The sequence below is a fragment of the Anarhichas minor genome, unplaced genomic scaffold (assembly GCF_050575085.1).
Source record: "Anarhichas minor isolate MPS153535 unplaced genomic scaffold, ASM5057508v1 ptg000030l, whole genome shotgun sequence".
NCBI classification, from domain to species: Eukaryota; Metazoa; Chordata; class Actinopteri; order Perciformes; family Anarhichadidae; genus Anarhichas; species Anarhichas minor.
The window spans coordinates 7,538,407-7,564,089 of NW_027466476.1; the positions used below are offsets into that span (position 1 = coordinate 7,538,407).

General features: G+C 40.4%; 1 protein-coding gene across 1 annotated transcript in view; it reads left to right on the plus strand.

Moving 5' to 3' along the window:
• LOC142964558 (transmembrane protein 132C) overlaps positions 1 to 25,683 on the plus strand; it is a 210,159-nt gene that overhangs the window by 134,401 nt on the left and 50,075 nt on the right. The window contains exon 5 of the mRNA XM_076104924.1: positions 17,841 to 18,036. Coding sequence (XP_075961039.1) covers positions 17,841 to 18,036 — 196 coding nt within the window. The remainder of the gene's footprint in view (positions 1 to 17,840; positions 18,037 to 25,683) is intronic.

A 25,683-nucleotide genomic window follows, 5' to 3' on the forward strand; every position in this document is an offset into this window, starting at 1 on the left:
GGACTGTGGCTGATGAGACTTGTACTCAGTTGAGGCTGGAAATGACCTGATATCACCAAACCCCACGCATATACAAGCTGCTGTTAGAGCGGTTATCGCTCCCCATTTATTTGAATAATTAACTGGTGGGGTTGATTTCTTATATTGTTTGCATTGTATGAGCAAAGAAGGGAGGATGCTATCGGCTGCAGTGGTTGCAAGGACATTGATAGAGAGAAATGACTTGTGCAATGCTTTTATTGGCCCAAACTTTGACCTTCTGGTAAGATTCAGTAATTTTATTTCATATTTAACTAACACAGATACAAGTACGATTTTACTAAGTTTACATGTACGCTCCACTAGATCAGAGACATTTATTTTTACCTTTTTTTTTTTATATCAAAGCCTTGTCTTTTAGGTACAATGTGTCGCCCTGTAAACCCAGCTTTAGGGGGCATTTAGAAGCTCTGACGGGGCTCCAGTTTCCCTTGAGCATCTCTTGATTCCCTACTTTAGACTCTCCTTTTACCCTTCTTCTCCACTCCCTATCCTTGCATCTCCTTAACATATTTTAATAGTAAAGTCTGATAGCAGTGGGCTGGCCTTTTAACTCCCCCCTTCTCTTGCCCTCTCTGCTCACTTTTCTCCTCTAACCAGTGTTTTTCACTCTATTTGTTGTGATAAATGACTGTTAGATGTGATTTCCCCAAGATCATTTCTCTCTCAGGGCCACACACCATAATTAGACGGCGTGATTAATAATTCATTCTTTCTCTTTTTTTCTCTTTCGGAGTCTCTCTCTGAGTGTGTATGTGTGTATGTCAGTGTGTGTGTGTTGGGGGGGGGGATGCAGAAATCCATCACACAATATAAACCCAGCGATTGAGTCATTTTCCATTTTGATGCAAAAACAATAAAAACATTATGATAAAAACAATAAAAATGAGTTCACCGTCAAGACAAAGAGCTTCTCCGCCAGTGTGACGACATATGTAAAGCAATGACAACACAAAGGAGTTCCCCCAAAGACACAAACACACACCAGCGTGAGTTTCCGTGAGGGAGTGTGAGTCTGTTCATCATCCCGCCCACAGATAATTGATTTAACTCTTTAACCAAAAGAGATTCAAAAGTATAACACAAGCGCAATACTATAGGAGTGTGTGTGTGTGTGTGTGTGTGTGTGTGTGTGTGTGTGTGTGTGTGTGTGTGTGTGTAATTTCATGCCCTCAAAACTGTCTGTGCTTCTTTATAACATCAATAACCAAAAGGAGTCTCCTACAGGCAGAAGAGTGGGCTGAGTGGAAGAAATATTTTTTTATTCCATTTGATGACATTTTTATGTAAAATGAGGTTTTAGTAAAAAATCATCATTTTAAAACCATCTTGTTAAATTTGCTCATTTCCAATTGTCTTGTCTGTACAGAGGTATTTTCTTCAAATTAACTGCACAAAATGTTTATTGCACGTACAAACGAATAAATTATAACAGAAACCATTCTGCTTCATTTTTTTATTTAAAAAAACCTACCATGTCAATTTTCTAATTTCACCCTTTTTCTTTTAACACGCTTCCATATTGTGTCGTGCTGATGTAATGTCGGGGCCTTTACCCCCCCTGGTTTACACTCTGTCCTTGTTATAGTATTCAAGCAGAGTGCTGCAGGCCAGTCAGTGCACCACAACAAGCAAAGTCCGCCCGACTTCAGCTGCTCCTCTGTTCCCTTGTGATATGTTTCATTAAAGAACATCAAAAGTCTTTTCTACTCTTTTCATTTCTCAAAATTCCACACAGTATGTGTCTATCTGCCAAACTATTTCTTTCTTCCTCCTCTCTTTTGTTTTTGTCTTTATTTTGCCGTTTGTTGTGTTTGACTGCTGTAAGAGTTTCTTCTTTCTTTCACTTCCCTCTCCCGGGCCCTTGCCATTTCTTTTCTTTTTGTTTACTTTTTGCAACACTGTAACATCAGCTAGACTAATTGATGTCTTTACATCTCCCCCCTACGTATAAAATAAATTAGATTCTTTATTTCCACACGCAGATTGGTATAGATTTCTGATCCAGAGTGCAGGGAATATAATAAGTAAACATAACTGGTCATTAAACAGTGGGAAATCCACTGGAGGGAAGTTTGTACTGTAGTCACGACCATGTTTGATTTGGTATCATTACAAACAAAATAAAAAATAACAGACGTTATGCAGGCTATTTTGCATATACCACGGTTAATGTTCACTGTGGGAGTTGAGCCCTATTCAAGCAAAAAGCCACAAGATGCAGATTACTTAAAACCCTCTTGGCTCTTCTACCTCATTGTAAATCACAGTGTGGAGTGGATTATTGCTTTTTACAAAACACAGCACTGTGCTAAAAGGTCTACATTTCCATTTTGTTTCCACAGTAAGTAGCAGCTACATGGTGTGCAACTTTAAGCTAGCAGGAATCCCCCAGTAACAGTTTTAGTTTTAAGCGACAGTAATTAAATGTCACCACAATGACGGGAATTGTTTTGCTTTTATTGTACAACTCCCCCCCCCCCCCCCCCCCCCCCCCCCCCCACACACACACACACACACACACACACACACGCACACATCGAACAGAACAGCAAAACCCAGACACTGCTCTAAGGATCTGTTTTTTAGGCGAGCATGACCTCTGACCTCCCCGGATGGGGTAAATGAAACAAAAAGCTATCAAATCAAAACACGATACACTCGAGCAGAAACACCGTGATAATAGTTTGGGGGTGCAATGGTCTGGATCCTTGCTCAACTTGCTACAAATAGCCTAGCATTCTTTTTTTTCCCTCCAAGAGAAATGGTCATTGCTCAAATAAATTAGAGGAAAAAAATCTCATTTTGATCCCGGCAGGGCCAAGTAGCCCATACCTCAAAAGGCATGTCTTCGCCTCCCCGGACAAATATCATAAAAGCACAGAAATATTGGAGAAGATGGAGAAAAGCAGAGATGGATGTGATACCTAGTGCTGCATTAAATCAATATCTGATTACAGACACGGAGGAAAGGTTAGAGAGTGTGTCTGTCTGTGTGTGTGTGTGTGTGTGTGTGTGTGAGAACAAAACGGAGCACGACAGGTCACGAAGTGACGATGTTGGGGTGACGGCGTCAAATATTACACGTGTGACTGCACTTGTACGGGTTTTTGATTTTAAATGCGTGTGTTTGTGGGTGTTTGTGTGCGAGTGTTTATGGTGGTGGTATTGGTAGCTGTCACTCTGCTTTTGCACCAGATTTTTCATGCAGCCCCCACAAATCAATACTGTGTGTGTGTGTGTGTGTGTGTGTGTGTGTGTGTGTTTGTGAGATTGGCAAAGGGGGATTTAAGCGCAATAGGAACCAATGAAGTGTAAATCAGAGCAGACGTGCTGTACAGCCAGGAGATTTCTGTCTGCTTAGGTTTTAGTTTTTTGTTTTTTAAGGCAGCTTTGTAACTCTAAACATTTCAGTTAAAAGTTTTTTTTGTAATCATAACAAAAACTGTATGGTGAGCTCCAAAATCCAGGCCGAATATATTTAATACAACAAACCCAGAAACCCTCCAGCGTCTTTTCTATCTTTAAAAAGTTGTCTTGCTTTAGAAGCAGCACAGAATCCCGCTGTAGTCCTCACATGGTAGTTTGATGATTACATGTAATGACAAAAGAGGACTGGAATTGTCTGCTGCCAAAGAAAATATAATTATTAGTAGATGGAAAGAAAAGTGTATACATAATGGCGTGTGGAGGGAAAAGAAAAGTGTTCATGCGGTCCATAATGTTTCCCTTTTTGATTTCTGTTTCACCTGCAGAGACATTTCAGCTTTCTTCGTCTTGTTGCACTTTTTTAGTCTTCACTTTTATAGTCTTAACCTATATGTAACTCATCAGGACTGGTTTGAGGGTTAGACTTTGTTGTAAAAGGCCAACATGACATATGAAAATCCTTTTAAAGTTACTGAGCGACAATCTGTCAAATGATCAGAGTTGAAGTTGCTGGCTTAAGGAAAGAGGGTTGTGTGAGGTAACTGAGTGGGAGGAGATGTGTCGGACTTAATGAGCTCTTCAGAGATACGTGGAAATGAACGTCGGGAATTCACTTGTTAGCGGCTCATCATCCGTATCTCATCAAGATGATAATTCATATCTTGTTATTTTGCAGCAATTAGACAAAGCAGAGCAGTCCTAATGGAGTCTGATGCCGAGAACCTTGCGTGAATTCTCTCTCTGCATATTGTTCTATGGCTCACTTGTATGTCTCTCATTCCCTCTGTCCTGTTTCGTCTTGTCGGAGTTTCTGTATCTCACTTGTCTCTCTCGTCCTCATTCCATCTTATCTCTTCCCGTCTGTCTTATCGTCTTCTCGTTTGTCTCCGGATATCTGTCTCACTCTCCTCTCCTCTCTCAGATTCACCGACTATCTTTTATTTGTTATTCTTTCTTTCTCAGTTGTCAAGTAGGAGCAGATTATTGTCATCCAACAATCACAGAAATGGCCAGATTTTCTTTAAATATTGAGATATGTTTTCAATCAGTTATTTATTAAAGTAGTGGCAAATTAAAAAGAGAGTAAAAATGTTTTTTGGCAATTAAAATGCACCGCAACCACCAGTATGATCAAAACCAAACTATGTTTTCATTAAATACACAGAACCTCTTTGGATGGCAAATTTAAAATGCATTAAAAAGGAGAGTAAGGCTTTATGAGTCTATGAGGCTCTACTCAATGGCATATTTGTTTATTAAAAGTATTTAACTTTAATTCATTTTAATTAAATTTAATATCTTTCTTTTTCTTCCTTTGTCACCAACTGATATGATAATATTTCGTTGTATTAAAAGCATTTACATTTTACATGCGAGCCCTGTGTGTGACAGTCTTAACGGTCACAACCATTTACCTTATCAGTGATGATTCATCTTATTCGTGTCATGCCTTTGGTGTTGAATGGACGGCTCACGTCAACTGCAAAAGCTTTCTGTTTTACTCAAATTAAAATGTGATGCCTCGCTTGATAAGTTGGCTTGTAGTAAACTTCTTATCCAAGATGTTTGAGTGAGCCACATTCGAGATCAAGATGCAAGTAATTACAAATGAATGCCAGCTCCATTTTGGAGCTCTGCGGGCCTGGCTAAATGTTCCCCTCTCTTGTCTTCTTTAACCGTCTCTGCTGTGTGCCCCAAAAAAACAAAGCATTAAATCTATTAAAGAAAAGAAGAAGAAAAAAAACATGATGCCTGGGAGACCATCTAAGTATGTATACACATACACACACACAGGTGGAGACGCACACTCGTGTCCCTTTGCTGAGCTTGTCTTAAAAGCATTTGCATGTTGCATATTGGTGTAAGTCCGGGTGGGGTTCTGGCTTTGTCCCCTTGTGTGTACTTGATGGAAAGAGAGAGTGCGTGTCACTGTTGTTAAAATGAGGAAAGAAGGAGTGCGAGAGCAGTTTTTTTCTTTAAAGTGAAGGATGAAAGAGTATAATGTGTGCGCAGCGTATATGTGTGCGTGACTGTATGTTCGATAGAGAGAGAGAAGACTATTTGGTAGTCGAGGTAGGGGGTAGGTGTAGTACAAGAAAGAAAGAACAAGAATAAGACATGACGTTTGCCTGTGTGTGTGTATGTGTGTGTCTATAGGTGCTGAATAGGGGGTCTGTACATGTTGGAGAAAGGCCTATTTGCAATCAGACAACCACCATGCCAGGATATAGCCCATTACTTACCTCCCCTCCATCGCTGTTTCTGTGTGTGAGAGGGAGAAGGTGAGGAGCAAGCCAGTCTCGGTTGATATTGTGTTACAGTGATGCTCGTTACCCGGAGACTAATATTAGCAGGGTAGATTAACACATCATTAACTAGCACTATTAACAAGTTGAGCTCAGAGTTAGTTTTAGTTCTGGGTGCATCTGATCCTATAAGCAGGGGAATGTTGGGCTCCTGATGCAGCACCACCACAGTAGTGTCATCAAAATGAGGAAGTGAAGGAAGGCATGTTTTCCTCCTCGGGGATGAGGGATGACACGGTCCAAAAGAGGCTCGCCATCTCCTTCGTCAAGGAGAGGATCCAGAATCCAAGGTCCAAGGCACTTCAGGGGATGACGCAAACCTATTCTGTATAACAACATGGCGGGGGCGGAGAGAGAGAGAGAGAGAGAGAGAGAGGAGGGGTGTAACTATCAAGGCCACCGTGTCAGTGTCAGTGTGTGTGTCTCTCTCAGTGCTATTGATCTGTCCTCTTACACCCTCTTAACTCTCACCTTGAGAGCGTGCATTGGTGTGTCACATGTATAAGTTTTAATGAATAGTGCAGGACCGGGATATGGTGTGTGCAAATGTACAAGTAACACACTTCAAATTAGAGCTTATTGTAAAGCAAACTGTCTTGTATGGCTGTATGTGCGTACAATACAATACGTATGTTGGGGTAAGTGTGTGTGTATGTGTGCGCGCGCGCATGCCTCCTTTGATATTGCAAACTCATTCCCCCAGAGTCCCCTCTGTCTTTTCAGTGACAACCTGACTGTATCTGGACAGCCTGGACACACTCACTCACGCTCTCTCTCACACACACACACACACACACACACACACACACACACCAACTTTTCATTGGTTGTGTGTGTGTATGTGTGTAGATTTTAGCTGCAGCCAATTTTATGCAAACTGTAACTATCTGTGTGTTATCACATGGTGTGATTTTGGTGCGGTGTGGCATGGATGTGTTTGTCTCCGTTTGTGCGAATGTATTAGATAGGTTGCACCGAAATATAAGAAAGAAAGAGATTGTGAGTGTGTCATTTTTTCTGTGTCTATTATCTTATAACTTGTGTTTTTATTCAGTGTGTGTTTTAGTTACTCAGTAGGGGCCACAACTGGAATAGAAACATCATCAGGGTTGGACTTACAAATAGTGTGTATCTATGTGAAAATACATATTCTTGTCTCTAAAAAAGCTTATTTACATATGCGTCGATGTGAATAACACAGAAGAATGTTGTATGTGAGCATCTGCATGTTTGTGGATTCAGTTTAGTCTGGAGATGAATAAAATCAACAGTAACTCTTAAGTGCATTATTATTCATAAAGGCTGGATGTAATGAAAATTAAATGACAAATGTTTAAATAGAATTTTTATTGAATCTTTTATTAACACAGTTATGTAATAAACTTATTGAATTAATGATTGAGCATAATCAATTCATGACATTTTTTATCACTGGAGTTTTATAAATACAAGAATCTCTTTACAAACCAGACATGTTGCCCCACACACACATTCTGAACTCTTTGCAACCTTTAAACTTGTTTTTTAAATAAATTAGACTGAATGCTGTTTCATCTGATAATCCATTAAAATAATATGATAAATTAAAGATTGGGCATGGTGTGATACATTGTGGCATATTTAAAGTAATGGCGTTAGATTGTATTAAAGGTGCATTTATGTTTAGTTGCCTACATATTCATATTCATATATTTATATATGAGAGAGAAGAAACTACTTAAAAAAAGTAGATCAACATTTAATCAAGGGACTGAGTAAAACAGCACAACTGAAAACAGTCAACTCATCCTTGCTCCTTCAGCTGAGGTTACCTGGCCTTGAGAACACACAGCTGTTTTTTTACATGCTGCATAAACAAGATCAGTCTTTAAGTATTTACTACTTTACTCTCTTTTAATGTGGCTTCCTACTAGAGAGTTTAAAATAGCACCGGATTTCCTTCTCGCCGTCTCTATCATCTTTCTTTTCCATTTCCCTTGACATTATAGAGCTCTTGGTAACTGATGGCAACCCAGATCTGACAGCTGGTCAGTGGAGGCTAAACCAGGTTAAAAAGACTCAGCGGGTGTCCGTGTGTGTGTGTGTGTGTGTGTGTGTGTGTGTGTGTGTGTGTGTGTGTGTGGATGGATGGTTGCTTGTGTGCAACCAAGTGCACATTGAGGTGTTGAAATTAAGTGTGAATGGCTGATGGACTGCCAGGTTGAGGTGAAATACACACAAAAATGCACACTGATATGCGCTCTTCACATACATACACACACACACACACACACACAGACACAGTTCGGGGTTGTCTTAAGCCAAACTGACAGGGGTTGTCTACGATGGTGCGTTGCATCTCTGCGTCCAGCTGTCACACACGCTCTCTCGCTCTCTCTCTCTTACACACACATACAAACACAGTGAAGGTGAAGGTGGGTGATGGCTGTGACAGTGTTGTCGGCCTGTGGTTCCGCCTGGTGTCGTCTTGCCTTTTCTTCTGTCTCTCTCTGTCTCGCCGTTTGTAGCTAACACATCTCTGACAGCCGTGTGTGTGAGCGTGTGTGAGTGTGTTAGCGAGAGAGAGAGAGTGTTATTACCTCTGTTTCCATGTAGTGCTTTTTATCTTCGTCTCTCTGTCTATCTATCCTTCACCTCTATCTTGTGGTAGTCTCATATCAAATGTTTCTCTACAAAACCCCCTGTGTCTCTCTCTCTCTCTCACACACACACACACACCTGCTGTCAGCCACTGGCTGTGCGGGTGCTGAGGGGAAATGCTCTAAATGACAACTTTCTCTGAGCAAAAAGAGAAAAAAATTGCCTTTGCCTTTTTTCTTGTCCTCCTCCCTCTTCCATCCTTTATTTTCTGCCTTGTATTCTCCCAGGGGATGTTTCCTCTCGCCTTGCCAGCGGTGCATGTCTGTTAGTGTGTGTGTGTGTGTGTGTGTGTATTTGTTCTCTATTGTCCTTTGAATTTCCCCTGAGACCACCACTTTCCTACAGTACACTTTGATAAGACAACCTGTCCTCCCTGCACTACATTGTGCGAGCGTGTGTGTGTGTGTGTGTTTTGCAACTTTGAGGGTGACTCAAAGGGAGAGATTTTCCTTTACCTGCTTCTCCTCAGGAGGAAAAAGCCAGCGAGGGGTCAGCAACCGGGTGTGAATTACTAAGGAGCCACACTGAGCTGAACTCCTCTGAAAACAGTACAAGTTTTAGGGAAAAGTCGAACTCTATCATAATCAACCACCGTGCTCATATTTATTTCAAAAGTAATTTATACTCACTGATGAATATTGCAACACTTAAAATCAAACTCTAAAGGGAACACAGGAGTGAAATCTGTCTCCCTCCCGAGAAAGTAAAACTAATCAGTTTCAGATCAGATGCTCTGGTAGTAATCTAGTGTGTGTGTGTGTGTGTGTGTGTGTGTGTGTGTGTGTGTGTGTGTGTGTGTGTATCTGGCATATATTGGGTACAGCAATGAGCCTAGTTAACTGTGAGACTTGACTTTATCCTTCAAGCAATGGTGTGAGGATGTGTGTGTAAGAAACATCTCAAATGCTTTGTGTGTCTCTTATTAAAGCTGTGACACACAGATGAACTGACCTTGACTGCGTATCCACGTCTACGGTGAGGCTATTGGAAGTGTCTCAAGGTATGCATGTGTGTGTGCGGCAGTCATTTGTTATATGAGCAAAAGAAAAGGATACTTGGTGCACTGACCCAGGGGGCAGCACGAGAATACACACACACACACACACACACACACACACACACACACACACACACTCTTGCTACGAGACAAAGACACAGCAGTTGAGTTAGGCCAGTGTAAAAATGTTCAAACAGGCTTGATATTGAGCCGAGCAACTCACTGGACCGATATACCAAATTTGACCACTAGGTATTGCACTTGACTCAGCAGCTTGTCACTAAAATGAGAATAGCTGGTTCACCTTAAAGGTCAGCCCACCTTAAGTGAGCCTGGGCCAAGGTTGTTGCTAACTTCGGGCTAACCCCTTTACTGTTACTCACACGCCCGCTCTCTCTCCTCTCTCTCTCTCTCTTTCACTCTCTCTCTTTCACTCTCTCTCTTTCACTCGCTCTACTCGCTAATGTTACGGGCCGCTCGACTTGCAATACACTAGCTGGCGGAAACCCGTCTTGTCTAACAAAATTTATGTTTCAATGTTCAACCGTGCAATCCATGGCAATCCATTCGAGATTTGTTGATTTTTAAGTCTGAGTTAAATGGCCCACAAAATCCAGAAGAATTGATGGAAAAATGGAAAAACAGACATGCAAGTGAAGAGAACAGAAAGGTGACTAAGAATGAGGAGAGAACTAATTCATTGAGGCTGCAAACAAGATTTTTTTTATCTCTGTTGAACCAGCCTGGAAACTAAATCGTTTAATTGATGGCTAAATAGATAAACAGAGGAAAAAAATTGTCAATCATCTCTCTTAATCAGCTCTGAGACTCCAGAAGGGCCAAGCCAGTTAAACACAAGCGTAAGAAGTGAGTCCAGTTTGCAAGTCTCACAAGACACACTCTGCTGCCAGACGTGTATCTTTTCATCTGGGTTTATAGGCTAAGCCAGGCCAGCCAGAAAACATTCACTATCAAAAAGATGCCTGCCCGTCTGTCTCGCTGTGTATCAAATCTATTTCAATTATCTAGCACCACAGGTGAGTCAGCAATAAAGTCCACCTTCAGATTCTTACTTTCAAAGAGTTGTTTGTGAAGCATTGTTGTAATTTATGCTGTGGTGTAACCACTTTTTCTTTGCCATGTACCTTTTGCCTCAGGCGGGGGAATCTAAACCTACCCAGAATGCCTTTCTACAACCCACCAAAACACAGGTTTATGCCTACTGTGTTGCAATTGAAAGTCAGCACATGGGATATATTTACTGCTTGCCAGCCAATTAACTTATATTTCAATGAATATGACTTATATTTAAAACACTGCATTATGCATTGTTCATGTCTGCATGTTCAAGTCTGCATCAACAGTTCCCTACACGATTGCTAAACTGTCCATTTAAACAAAATGGAATTGCATACACCCATTCTCTCTCTCTTGCTCTCTTCTTCTTTAATTCCTCTGATTCTTCAAACCTAATAAGATTGAATTGAATTCCCTTCTAAATAGAAATGCATGTTCACCACAGGCAGCAACCTCCGCGTCTGAACAGTGAAGCAACGTCAAGAGTGCCTTCAACTTGCATTCTTTCTAATGGCCATCAGGGGGCGACTCCTCTGGTTGCAAAAAGAAGTCTGATTGTATAGAAGTCTATGAGAGAAGGGGTTTGAAACCAGATCAGATGACACATGTTCAACCTCTCAGACCGACAGAAAAAACCTGCATCACTTTGTCAGTAACAGGGATAATAGCTCAAGGTCAGCATTGCCTGAAGGAAAAAACACTCAGACGGTGAGAAAGTGACAACTTCTGCACTAGTTTTGTTTGGTTGGTTTTGAGTGTTGCTGAACAATGTTCTAATGTGTGTGTGTTGCCGTGTGTGTGTGTGTGTGTGTGTGTGTGTGTGTGTGTGTGTGTGTGAGAGTGTATGTGTGTAGGCGAACAGGTATACACTAGAGGACAGTGTAATATTGTTTGGGAGCCTTGTGGTTGGGACGGTGCTAACACCTGAATGAACCTGTCACTGCAGACACATTGCTTTTTCAGCTCCAGCGATTACACTGCACCCAAACACACTCAACGTTTTCTGGGTGGTTCTTTGTACGTGTGTGCATGAGCACGTGTGTGCGTGTGCGAGACACAGAGAGAGGTGTGTAGCTTGTGCATTGCCTGTGTGCATGTGTCTGAGTGTGATGAGAGTGACAGAACATTGTGTCTCGCTGTGTATGTGTCTAAACCTCTGCTGTAGTTTAGGTTTCTCCCTAGAAAATTATGAAATAATGCTACTTCTACAGTGTCCTTGAAACAACGAGTCGTATTGATGGACACACTCACCAAAATTCTCATTGTATCTCGTGAAAAGATGTGGACAAAGATGTCTCTTTTTTCTTTTGTCACTCTTTGCTACTCTACAGCATCACATACTGAACTCTTTAGTGTGTCCTTCAGAAAGGCACTCATGACACTTTATCTGACGGAGGCCTGTGATTGCACAGGGTGGCTTGAGAGGGTAGTTGGATTGACAAAGACAGAGAGTGATGCTTGTTGTAGAAATATATCCTAGACATATATAACCTCAACTAATCAACTACCAACAACAAATGCTGCTTTCGTGTCACATTATAATAACCGTAATTGCCAATTTTTGTCTTTCTGGAAGTTCTGATATATCCAAGTTGGTCTTTGATAATAACAAAGTTCCTCAATGTCAAACAAACATATATGCCTCCTGTCAGCCAAAGCCTGTTATTTAGGGCAATTGAACCCACATTTATTGGATAGGGTGCTATATTGTCAATGCACAATATCTTTTAAATCTCGAAGATTATTATTTATCGATAATTTCGATACATGTCAGTTAAGTCACAAGCTATTGCCCATTGATGAAAAGTATTGCAATATTTATATATTTGCAGTATTACAAACTGGGTGTCTGTGGTTCACATGTTGCATCTAAAAACGTGTGGAAAACGCCAGCTTTGTCGCATTCATCCTCTTCATCAAGATGCTTGGGAGGTTGCGCTCCTGTCTCTTGGGACAAAGCCGTTGCCCTCTGAACTACAGGAGCTTCGTGCACCTCGATGGCGTCTGTCTCGCTTTTGGAGCGTGCGATCCGCGTGTCTACATTGGATCAGGACTGCCACTTTAACTTTACAGTCATTGAGTTGTCTTGAGTCGTCACATGATGTGAAGTCCTCAACATGGGAATGTTTGACGTCCACCCCATATCATATAATGTGAAATAAATAATTACCAGATTGAAGACTTGAGCTCATTTAGCAGAGCACCTATGATGATGGTAACTACTGCCGCCCAAAAGCCATCAAGTCGAGCCAGGCTTCTGTTCTTCTTCTGCAGCACATAACAGACAGAATAACATTACCGTCGCAAACACAAACCAAAACAAGATGGACGAACACAAACAGCTGTGCAGACATAACAAAGGAGAGGACTTAAGAGGAGAGAGCAATATGTAAAATCAGTAGTGGCAGGTATTTTCTTCCATCAGACAGTGTTTATATGCCTGTTTAAAATGTGTAATAGAGATTATTGCTTTAATGTGATATGGGATCTCATTCCAGATTTTAGTGTACGTATGAAAAAAAAAGATCTCTGACCATAATTGCTTTTGCAAGGCAGTAATGGAATAAGTGCATGCAAAATTGATCTAGTGATGTATTCCTGACTTGAGTTGTGTCTTGGATGTAGAGCATTAAGTGGTGGAGGGGAGTTATTGTTCTGGGTCTGAGAGTAAAATGTAATGGCTGGATGATGTGTGTAGTAGTTAGATAGATATGAGCAGAGCATCATTACCAGAGAAGAGGAAGGTTGAAATGAGCTGAGTCTGCTCAGCAGGACGTCATGATTCGCTGTATCAAAGGCTTTATGAAAATCAATGAAATGCCTCCAACAACACGACCTTTATTGAGTGAAGCACATATATATGTTAAATAATAATAATGCAGGCCTGGATGTTTGGATAGAACGCACACCACTCATTGGTGTGGGTCCAATAAGGACTTAGTTCAACTTGGAAGGATACACCAAATCTTCTTTAAATACTATAAGTTAACACATCTGTCCAGCACCTTTACGACTTTTCTTCCAATCATTTTGAAATATAACTTGGAAAATGAATATTGGCCTTTGAGTTTGAAACAAAAGTTGGAGCCTCAGATTTAAAAATGGTGGTGATTTGAGAAGTTGTCCAGCCGGAGGTAAAGATATACGGCCTTATACAGACAGGTTGATCAGACAGTGGAGAAGAGGCATAGGGCCGTCAGCATGAGTCTCAAGAAAATGCATTTTTAATTGTTACACATCACAAGCGGGAGAATGTTTCAAAGAGTTCCAAATATCAGATAGTTCATTCTGTGTGATCTCGGAGAAAGAAAGTTGGTGGATGTAGAAGAAGAAACAGGTGGGGGGTGGGGGGGGGGGGGGGGGGGTTCTTGAACAGATGTAACAAAATAATTATTGAAACCACTTACAATCTTTTCACTTCAGTAGTAGGAGTGCCTTGTAAAGTGATATTGATAAATTGTTAAAAAATATTGATATTGTCTTTCTTTTTACGTGTCTTTTCTGTGTCTTTTTCAGTGCCATAATGTTTTAGGTTTCGGGCAGTTTAAATAATTATTTTTGGAAATGCACAGCCATAGCCTTGTGCAGTTCAGTGGTAGTATTTTTTGCTGAGCTCTATGAAATGTCTGTTACTCTCCCATGTTTTCCGAGGAGTTATTTGTATTGAGAGAAAGAATATCGTTTTTTAATAGTTTCAGGATTTCAGAATGTATCTCTTGTAGTTCAGTCAGCCGTGATTATCTTGTAGGCAGTGACATCGTTTTTTCGTAGTATTTGAACTCAGAACTCTTTCTGTCTTTCAAATGACAGTTCATCAATCTCTCTCATTTTTGCATTAAACTGAAGTAGTTTTGAGTTTGATATTTTTGAGATAAAGTGGAGAGTCGGGCTTCTCAGGGTGTTGACGGTTTTCCTAACAGCGTGAATAAGTGAGTGAGCTGATATTGTGGTGTGAATTACTTAAGACGGTGCATATTTAGAGGGTCGTTTTGTAAAGATCAGGTCAAGGACTGAACTGCGAGTGTTACAGATTATAGCCGGCTCCTTGATTAATTGATAGACACCGAGCTTTATTGCGGTAGCTTTCAGTGATTCTGAGCTGACATTCCAGTCCAGATTGATTTCACCCAATATAACAAGCTCCTTCATTTTTACGGATTTTACAACATCAGTGGGCAGCGATAAATAAACACTTGCACTGACATTTGGGGCCTTATGTGACAGTAATTGCATGTTGACATGTCAAATTTACAACCAATTGCAACGTCTCAGTTTCAATTTGTGTTATTGAGTGTACACATTTCTGACTCGCATAAAAAGCAACTCCATTGCCAGTTTTATCAGTGCAATCTCTCCTATAGATGGTACATATCTATTGAGAGAAAATAATCAGGAATAGCAGGAGTTAACCGTGATTCAGAAACGGCCATTATATGGGTTCCACAAGCGTAATCTTAATTTTGTCCTTTTTGGGGACAAGATTTATTGTTTATATGAAGTTGGCGGTGTAGACCACGCTTTATGCATAGCTGTAATCTGCCACTAAACACAGTAGAAGAAGTAGAGGTTGTGAACCGGAAACAAAACAAGACGCCATCTATGAGAGAAAAATGGAGAGTTTTAGTTCTTTACTTCTACTTCGGTCTCATCGGGCCACACATACCTGTTGTTGCTTCTACCAGCAATGTTTCTGTGCATTATCATGTGATTTAAATGTTCACTATGTCAGAACTTATTCAGCAAAGATGTTTCCATATCCCCATAGCGCACCAACTCTTTTAAAAAAAAGTCAAAACAACATAATACTGAATTTTTGCCATTTCCATAGAGCTTTTCTGACGTGATACTTCAAAATGCAATGAAAATGGGTTTATGAAAATATAACTTCCCTGATAGCGAGCAAGACAGATTTTTCAAGTCACTCATGAGGATATTCTCAATCATCCCGATCATGGAAATTCACCGTGATCAACTCACTACCTGTGTTTTTTATCGCAATCTGCAATAACATAATTTATTGTCCCATATAGCAGCCATTGAAAACAGGAGCTTGCCACTTTTAAAGCCACTAATGCAATAATGATAAAATGATGAAATAAAAAACGATTTTTTTAAAGGGGAGCCATGTAGGCAGGCTGGGGTAAAATTGTGGTTTCTGTTGAAAGACGGGATGACTATAATATGATGTCAGGCTGGGGTTTGGTAACAGATAGAGAGAAGCAGACATATGGGGAGGGGTAGATGAAAGAAAAGCAAGCATGATGGAAGGATCGGGAAGAGGTCAAGGGGAGCTGACACCCATCAGTTTTCCCTCCTTAATCTATCCGTGTAAGACATCGCTCACCCCATCTGCCTAGACACACACACTCACACACACCCACGGGCCAGATATCACAGACCCTCAGCAATTGGCTTTGTCATGACCTTTAACCATTATATATCTGTGTGTGTGTGTGTGTGTGTGTGTGTGTGTGTGTGTGTGTGTGTGTGTGTGTGTGTGTGTGTGTGTGTGTGTGTGTGTCCGAGATGCCTGTAAGACAGCTATTGAACCTTGACTCAAAAATCAATTTGCGTTCAGTCGGACGTTCAGTCAGCGATATTTTGTTGATATTTTTGTGTCTAAAATATTTTCGAAGCATCTCTCGTGACACTGTGAAACAGTCGACTGTGGTGCGTGTTTAATGTTTATCTCTAAAATCCCACCCAGGATGCTCTCACTGGGAACTGTAAGTGGGTATATTTCACTACTATCTTGACCGCGGAAAACGTACTGTCACATTTCAGATCGTGTTTTATTTAAAACCGCCGTGTTTCTTTTGCTCTGTGTGCTCCAGATAAAAGCACAACCAACTGAACATTTTATTGAGCGTGTGGGCATTTTCTTTGATTTTGTGTCTTTGGTCATTCATTCATTGATTCATTCTGAATCTGGCCAGGACCCTGACTTCCAAATAACTATGACATCGGTGGCTGAGGTCTCGAAGAAGAAGATGCAAAGATGTTCTGTGGGGACAAATGATACAACGGTGTGTTATTCACACTAGCAGCAGAGAAGCAGTCTGACAGGCAGAGAGTAAAAGCGGGTAATGAGTCTACAAAGCTGTGAGGGCATGATGTGCAGCACGAATCCAAGTTGTCAAAATGACAAAATGACAAATCTCTGTATGTAGGAATCAGAATAGAGAGTTGGAATTAATGACAGGATTTCCTTCTTTTTGTTTTTTTTAAAGGTGCCAGGTAGAAAGTTTAAATTGAAACTGGAAGTGATTGTCTGGAGATGTTATTAACAGATTCTTTTGATAATAAATGATAGATCCTTGTAATGATTTTAAGATTGATAATGTCTCTTGGAATCACTCAGTGGCTTTGGCGGTGCTAGTAGCGAGACTTATTTCTGTTTTAGAAAGAGCCAGGCTAGCTATGTCCCTTGTTTTCAGTCTTTATGCTAAGCTAAGCTAACATAACGTAGCTATGAACCTGCATCAAAAACATATTTAGCAATGCTACTAGTCCGTGGTAATAACACAGAACTTCAGCATTGTAAACAGAACAATAGTATCACACACACCAACATAAAGAGAGAGGCAAATGAATGCACTTTTTAGAGTGCATAAAGCATAAAGCAGAATGGCTCCTAAATTGTAAAATGTCTCATTATTTTTGGATGCCATTATTTGACTCCTCATATCTCTCCCACACACACTTACAGAAACACACACACACACATGTGCAGGTGTGGATAGCATTGTCCTCTTCTGAGCAGTCCTCAAGCCAGAAGCACATCATTATCACCGCCATCACCAAGATCCTCGCCGTCATCACCTTTATTATCATCATAATTACATCTTCACAAGTAGCAGTAGATGCTTGGCGGGGACGTAAACAACAGATTTATTTTTTCTCAGCTCCAAATATTGTTAAGGGCTTTTATTGTTTCACTGATTACTCAAATACTCTGGACTTGGGATACAATATATTTTGATGCTGACAAAAACAAAATCCTGAACTTAAAGTTACCATTATCTGTGACAGAGTATTGTTCTATTATGAGGAAGTGGACATAAAGGTTGCGTTGACCTAAATGAGACCTGAGAGTGATATTCTTTGGTCACCAATGCTGCTGTGTTTTTACAATGCACTTTGCAAGCATTATCATCTTAAAATGTGACCAGTAATCAGTGTTTCTTTTGAAATGTTTATCCAGGGCACTCTTCACATTGTCTGGCCAGTCAGCGTAGTTATCTGGGCTCTTCAGAGGAGGTCTTTGCAGGAAAATACAGAAAATGTAAAAGATTTAAATATCCTGAAAAAATACATTTCTTTTTCCTTCCACTTTCTCTCCGTGTCTGCAGGTTGGAAAGTCCGTCATATGAGGTGATGCAGCTGGAATTTGAGGTGGATAATGTGATCAACCTGGTGCCAACCCAGACTCTACACTGGAACATCGAGTACCTAACTGGCATGCAGACATCTTCCAGGCAAACGGAGAAAGTCTCGCACCTCTACATCAGCAACGCTGACATACAGGGAATCGTACCACTAGCTGAGGTAAGAGATGACCTGATAGATGAGCACAGATACAGATAGATATTGAATTGCATTACTGATATCGGTGAGCATACATGTTGATATACCCAGCAGCACACATTTCTTATGCTGGAATAGATTTTCCCCTCCATTTCCCTCCTCCTAACCTTCCTGCTGACACCTCTAGCTCATCCCCTTCCCTCAGGTTGATCAAAGCTCGAAAGGTCAGCTTGCTTACCCCCTCCTGTTGCTACAAGCCTCCTGGTCACACACACACAGCAGGTTTCACCTTCACAGGTTTCAAAATGACAAGCAGCCTCGCAAATATGGATACACAACCAAGCAGGTACAGTCTTACACACCTACCTTCATGCACTGATGCTTCCCCCGTGTATGCGTCATGCTGGCAGGTGTCAGTCCTGGTGAGCCTTAAGCGCACCTGGCCTCTTTAGGTCTTCATAGGCATTGTATCCTATTTTGAGTCTAGATTTTAGTATAAGAAGCATTGACACAAACAATTGACAAAAAAATGTTAAGTTCACATCAAAAGTAATAAAAACTGAACATAAGTCATTATTTGCATATTTGGAAGATAGAAAGAAATAATGTGATGTAATTTGATTAAAATGCAACAATGGAACTCTGAGAAAGTGAATGACAAGACAAAGAAAATCATCAATACACTTTTTTATTCTTTCTCATTCCCTTCCTTTCCAATCTTTACATTTCCCATTATTTCTCCTTGCTGGCAAATCATTGTCACGAGCAGTTCCTATCGTATAGATACAAAACTGAAATAATGTTGAAATGTATAAATACAATTATAAAGTTAAAATAAACTTTTATAAAATGCAAATGTCTGCGCATTAGGTAATGTATATTTGGCATCAAAAAGTCAAAACTGAGTTGAATTCAATGCTTCCTGTCTGGAAAAGAGAGCAAACCTTTACATAAAAATGATGACTTTGGACTTGTTCTTCCTTTTATCAGACAGGGTCAGGTGAAGGAAAAGACCGCATTTAAAATGGTCGGCTTTCATCTGTAACATGTCTCACCATTACTTCTTACATTCACAGATCAAAACAGACACATCCCTTAACAGACATCACTGCTCTGGCTACAGCAACCAAGAACCTCAGGCTAAAAAGTGAGGAGGAGGAGGAGGATGCTTTTCAAAATACTCCCAGTTCCATTACCACTGAGGTAGAGCTAATCTGGCCTGATAGCCCTCCTTCAAACAGCAAAGCCCTAGTGAGAAAACCCAATTTTGTTCAGGGCTTTTGCAACCCCTGTCTCTTTGACACACTGCAAAAGCAAGCTTGAAACCATCATTTCAAATAGCAGTGCTGTTGGGATTTTGCTAGCTTTTTTTTTTTTTAAGGGGGCAGTGTGAATAGTGCTCTGGAGTGAGTAATGCTATGCCTCATCCCCTGCTACTTTAAAACAGAAGCATTTATATTTTTTATTAAAAATCATGGATTTAAGTTGGTATTTACATTTGAGCCTTGAGCTTTGTAGGCGTCAATTTAAAATGTGTCTGTTTATGTCATTAATTACCACTAACTTGACAAAGAGGGCCTTGAAGTAATTCTCCTTTTACATGATTATATTTTGAATAACACACAGTTTCTTGGTTGCTTTTGTTCCATCAGAAGAGAATCAATTTGGTCCCTTTGTGGATTTAAATAGGAATAGGTGACAAAGTTAAGGAAAACCATCGCTGCATCCTGTGCTTAGCACTGCCCAAGACGATTGTGATTGGTTTAAAGAAATACAAACAAGCCAGAGTGTTTTTTACCCTGTACCAGAATGATAATATGTGGAGCTGACACAGCGCTGTGTAGACTTCATTTATTTATGGTTTATTTAATAGGGATAGATACAATATACATGGACGAACTGAAAAATAGCCATCCGATGCAAGGATCATAGTTTTTGTATGCTAGTATGCAACAACCCAGATAGGTCTGGCAATGCACGACTAAGTAACCACAGGCCCCCATAACAGCTGCAATGCCTCTTAGATTAGAAGTCTCTGGAACTCTACCGGAGGTATGAACACCATTCTTCCCAAAGTTACCGCTATTTTTTGATGACGGAGGTGGAGAGCACTTTCTTACGCGTCCAAAATCTCCTATGATAAGCCTTAAGTTGGGTTGAGATCCGGTAACTCTGAAGGCCCTGGTGTTATTACTATTTTCATACTGATCAAATCACTTAGCGTCCACTACCGTCTGGTATACAAGCAATTGAATTTAACCATTTGAGTGTTATCAGCCCATTAAATAGTTGTTTCAGTTGTTCTCACTATCATTCTAATGCGTCAGACCGGCCAAACTGCACCTGCTAGTACATTGTTATAGTTAAATGGTCAAAGTTTTAAACACGTTATGAATTGGAACAAAAGATAATGGTTTCAGTTAAAATAAGTATGTTTGTTACTTAGGTATATTAATGTAAGTTAACTTTAACACAGGACACACACAACCAAATACACATATCTTTGATCTTTGTATACATACACCTACTCTCCCAGTTTAATTTGCTCTCCCTCCATCTCTTCACTGGCCCTCTCCTTTGGCTAAAAGCATCAAAATGGCTGCTATCACAAGCCATTGGGGTCACCCTATTTGTTTACCAAAACAGCTGACCAGGTGTTGATTGCTAGTTGGTTGTTTGAGAGGGGTCTCTGTGACGGTCACTGAGATGAAAGCAGCCACGTTTTTGGGTGTTCGGAGGATGGAAGGATAAGGAATCAAATTATGAGTTAGAATCTTCAAAGTGAGCCGGATGTGAAAGCTTTCACAATGTCCTGCATCCTCCTTCCTAAACAATTCCACATCTGAGGAATGGAATAAAAGTATAATATCACAGAATGTACAACCATGTGACAAAATGTGGGATCTTTACAGCTGTTACATAGTTCAACAAACTACACATTACTGCATCAGGAGCACTCAGCACTCAGCTTTAAACGTTGTTTCTCTGTCTGATCTGCCTGGGTGATTCAACTCTCAGAAATCTTCGACCATCTCCCAAATCAAAAGTCAGCTTATCAACAATACCGATGTGGTAATGCAGTGAGTTCTCTCGTTACAGGGCAATAATGAAAAGCAGAACACTGCCTATCATTACCGAGCCCTCGCTGACATTTTCCTCCTAATTCCGCATTAAAGTTCTGGTCTCTTGGCTGAGTGGGAAAGAAAGAGGCCCTCTTCAGGAAACAAGGGATTATTAGGAGTAATTTGTCTCCTGCGGGGGCTGAAAAATTGGTTTCATCTTTTAGAGAGTGGGAAGGTGAGGTGAGGAGAGGAAAAAGAGTTAGGGAGAGTGGGAGGGGGGGGGGGGGGGACGCAAAAAGAGAGCCAGAGAGAGATGGAAACAGAGTTAGACTGACAACACGTCTCATTTGAGGTCAATACCACGACAAGGCTGCCGGCATTAGTCCACTCAATGACAGCTTTTCTAATAATGTTACCGGTGCGATATTTCTGTGAATAGTCAAACAAAAATTAGAAAAAAGGACCAAAAATATTGGCTTTGTAATCTACTGCAGTTTTTAGCCCTCAACCAGAAAAATAAAAGGAAAAACGTTATTGCATTGTACCAGATATCCTATGCTGTGTGATTATTGTCACTGCTCCCTCAAACAAATCATGTATCACAATGATTCACAACCCTCTTGCTGCAGCAAAGTGTGGATTATATATATATATATATATATATATATATATATATATAGCTTAAAGGGAACAGTAGGGTGGGGCAGGAGAGGTGCTAACTTTTGGGGAAGTGAAAATGTGAATCCCACACTCTGAAAAGTAGACTTGCAGTCAATGCTTTGAAAGGCAACCCACAGTGGCAGCCAGTCATTGAACAGAATTTATGCCTTTCAAACATGGTCGGTTGGTGAAAAACATTCCTTTTTATTGAACCATAGCCAGTGCTCTCAAATTTTATTCTGAAGACTTTTGAGGAGGGAGAAAGGCCATAAACTTGAATAATGTTTAAGCCAAAGCTAAAAACAATACACAACATTCATATTTAAGAGGCAGCTAAATCAACACCCTTTGCTTCACACAGTACACAGCTCTGATAAATCCACTGTTGGTTCTTAATGCAATTGCTTTTTCCTGCCCTAACTGCATTGCACAGTCTGTGAATTGTAGCTTCCGACTGGATTCCCACTGACTGAGGATATCACACAGTCTGTCTTAAAGGGCCCACAGAATACGTCAACATGTCACTAGACGGGATATGACAAAAACAAATTCCTATTGGCCCAGTTGCTATTTGCATAACTTAATAGAAGCTTGAAGTGGTAGAGACAGAGATTCAAATTTATTAAAAAATAATCATTTAAAATTGTTTGCCCACCAGGCAGCAGATGAATACATGTCCACATTGTCCACACTGATTATGTGTAAGAGAATTAGGTTAATGTTCCAAGTTCAGTTTTTCCCGTTGGGGTATCTAGAATTGGCAAGTCTTGAGATCTGACGTGCATCATACTGATAGTAAAAATAATGATAATAATAATGGTAGTAGTAGCAGTAGTAGTAGTAGTAGTAGTTTTAAAGTATTGAAATATGTTTATTTCCAACAGGAGTGTGACACTGGTATATACATAAAATGTATAGTCTATTAACAAAAAATATTAAGTAAATATCAAAGCTGATCTAAATAGTTTGTACAGTATGTAGTGATCGTAGGGGTTGTTATCAATAGTTAAAGAGTCCGTGCTGCATCCTTGCATAAAGCAAGATGCTCGCTGAGTGGAATCAGAATCCTAATAAGACACAGCTTTGTGTTTATGTGAATGCGGTCATTGTTAGTTCCATCTATGAATCTATAACTTTACCTGGTTTACATGAGGCCCATTTCTGTGATAATGACAAAACACGAGAGGACATAATGGAGACAAATGGACAGAGAAAGAGGGACAAAACAATCCGTCATGTTAGATGAGGTAAAAACAGAATGAAGAGGGAGGTCAGAAATGGGCCTGCTACACTTCCCTTGCTCTTAGAGGTATTTTAGCGGCTGATAAATTGGATCAGTAATAATGTTGTGTTATGTTCCCTACCAGCGCCATTACATACCTCTGCCTGGAATGAGGGTGTTTCACAACCTCTCAGAGTGAGGAAGAGAGAGACAGAGACTGAAACATATTTACTTTATTCTGTGAAATCAGCATGATTTGAATACATTCAATTAAAATGGACTTATCTTTTGCATGTTAGCGGCAAGGTGTCCTGCTAGACCAATGTCTGAAGTTTGGATTGATTGACAAAGGAAGGAGGGATGAAAATGAGACAACATGTTGACAACCTGCATATCCCATCTGATTTTAGTTGAACCGTTACCTGTGCCCTTTTGTAATAATGCCTTTACGTCACAGTCTGTTTGTCCCTATTTATTTGTGTGTGTGTGTGTGTGTGTGTGTGTGTGTGTGTGTGTGTGTGTGCAGCCCTCTTAGTAGAGTAGTTACGCTAAGTGGCTTCTTAATTTACCTCTTCTGATTGGTCCTCTTCTAAAGGAAGTCAGTAAGTAGGAAGAGGAAACTCAGTAGTCAATAATCTCTTGATGAAAGCAGACACACATGCACACACAGAGTTTTCAAACTCAATTATAGATTTACCATTTTCACGGTCTGTGTGTCTATAAGAAATAGCCTTTTTTCATTTTCTCCACCTCCAGTTGTTTTTTTCTTTATCTTTATGTCTGAAGCCATTGTTTTCTCAATTTCCCTATTTTTGTGTGTGTGTGTGTGTGTGTCAGCAGTGGTTTAAAAGCTTGTGATTGCTAATTTACACTAACATTAAGCAACACACTGTGGAATCAATACTACAAACACACTCAGCTGTTTGTTTTGACTCACACACTCCTCGGTATAGTTGCCTGTAATTTTGTTTGGAAAAAAAAAAAACACCCCACAGATTTTCTCTTGTGCCTCATGAAATCAGCCAATTATAATCAGGAGGTGAGAGGAGAAAGCAGGATAGTCAATCTTTTCAAGGCCGTTATTTAATCACGGTAGATTATTTCTGTCGTTTTTCACATTATTTATTAAATGCAATTCCTGACACTTTTAGGGGTTCCTCTGTCAGATGTTTTAACTAGTTCAACCCTGTTATACTGGCTATTAACCTCCAGCACTCCAGCACTCCAGCACAAGTCTCTTCAGTTACAGTATTTTCTTTATACTAGCCTTCAACCACCCAATTAATCAACACACATGACATATTCGATGTAAGCGCGAGAGTGTATGCATTTGGGTCACTGAGAGCTCGCGTGTCCTGGGCTCCAGGTTCATTTCCATACCGAGCGGCTCCAGCTCGCTCCAATCAGTCAACAAGAATAGGAGGAAAAAGAAAGGGGTGGAAGAGAGAGGGAGCAATGTTTAAAGCTAGAAATACAAGTGTGGTGGTGAAGCAATAAAATGACAAAACGTATAAAGCTAGAGGAAGGCGCTGCTCTTACTTTCTAAGATGCATGAAAAGTGAATGAAACAAGTACGATAACGGCTCATGGCTCTGGGCAGTGTGTGTTAAGAGGAAGACGTGCTCCTCCTCAAACATTTGCCTGATACAATGCAAATGCCTGTCCCTTATTGTTATCCAGCATTGCAAAACATCTCCATACTTTGCAGCCATAACAATAATGTCTGAAGAAATTGCTCATGAAAACTACATTTCCAACTTCCCAAAGGAACTTTGCAAAGAAGACACACTGGTAATGGTGGTACAGGCAAACAAATAGATGAATGTATGAATGCCTGCATCAATCAAACAATCATGTTATTTCACCACTACTGTTTATTTTCCGAGTCAAGTGAGCAAACTCGTGACCTCGGAAAAAAACACCGTCAATTACAAGTACTCCCGAGTAAACAATGTACTATTCACTCACTATTATGTTACCAAATGCAGTGTAGGTGAGGGATGAGTCATCATGGGCCCAAGGGCAATGTTGGCTGTTCTTTTAATCCACGCAAACACTACCGTTGATTACGCTTTTAAAGAGAGAGAGAGAGCAGAAACTAAAAAAGAGGAATCACCCACTGCAGTTTGTGGTTGAAACTCACTGGCATGTATGAGATCTGCTACATGAGCTCCAGAGAGTGAGGAGAGTTAAACTGAGACAAATGAGTAATGGAGGGCGAGGAAACAACTCTCATTTTCTTATAACATTCGCTGATTTGACTTTTGCTTTCTTCATGAACCAAATCAGAAACTGAGGAGAGCCTCCTTCATGCTCACTTAATTCTAATCCCACCCGGGAGCTGCTTAGTCCGACCACAATGTGCTCATGGGCCGCGAAAGCAGCTGAGGACTGAATGCGGTGCTCATGTATACATCAGCAACGATCTAAAAGGCAGAGCAAAGTCTTGCCACCATGGGTGACAGCTTGGAGTTAAGACTGGGAACCGTCTTACTATAAACATTTTAAGATTTGGTCGGTTGCTGTTGCTCAAATTAATAAACCTATTCAAGTGAGAAGGTGTGTTCATCGAGAGACAAAAACCTGTCAGGAAAACGCCGAGGGGGGAAGGATACAGATGGTAAGATGGATATTTATTCTATACAGTTTGCACACTGCAACTCTCCTTCACATGAAATTAGCTGAGAAGTAGAAGTAAGAGAAGTGGGCAGAAACCAACAGACT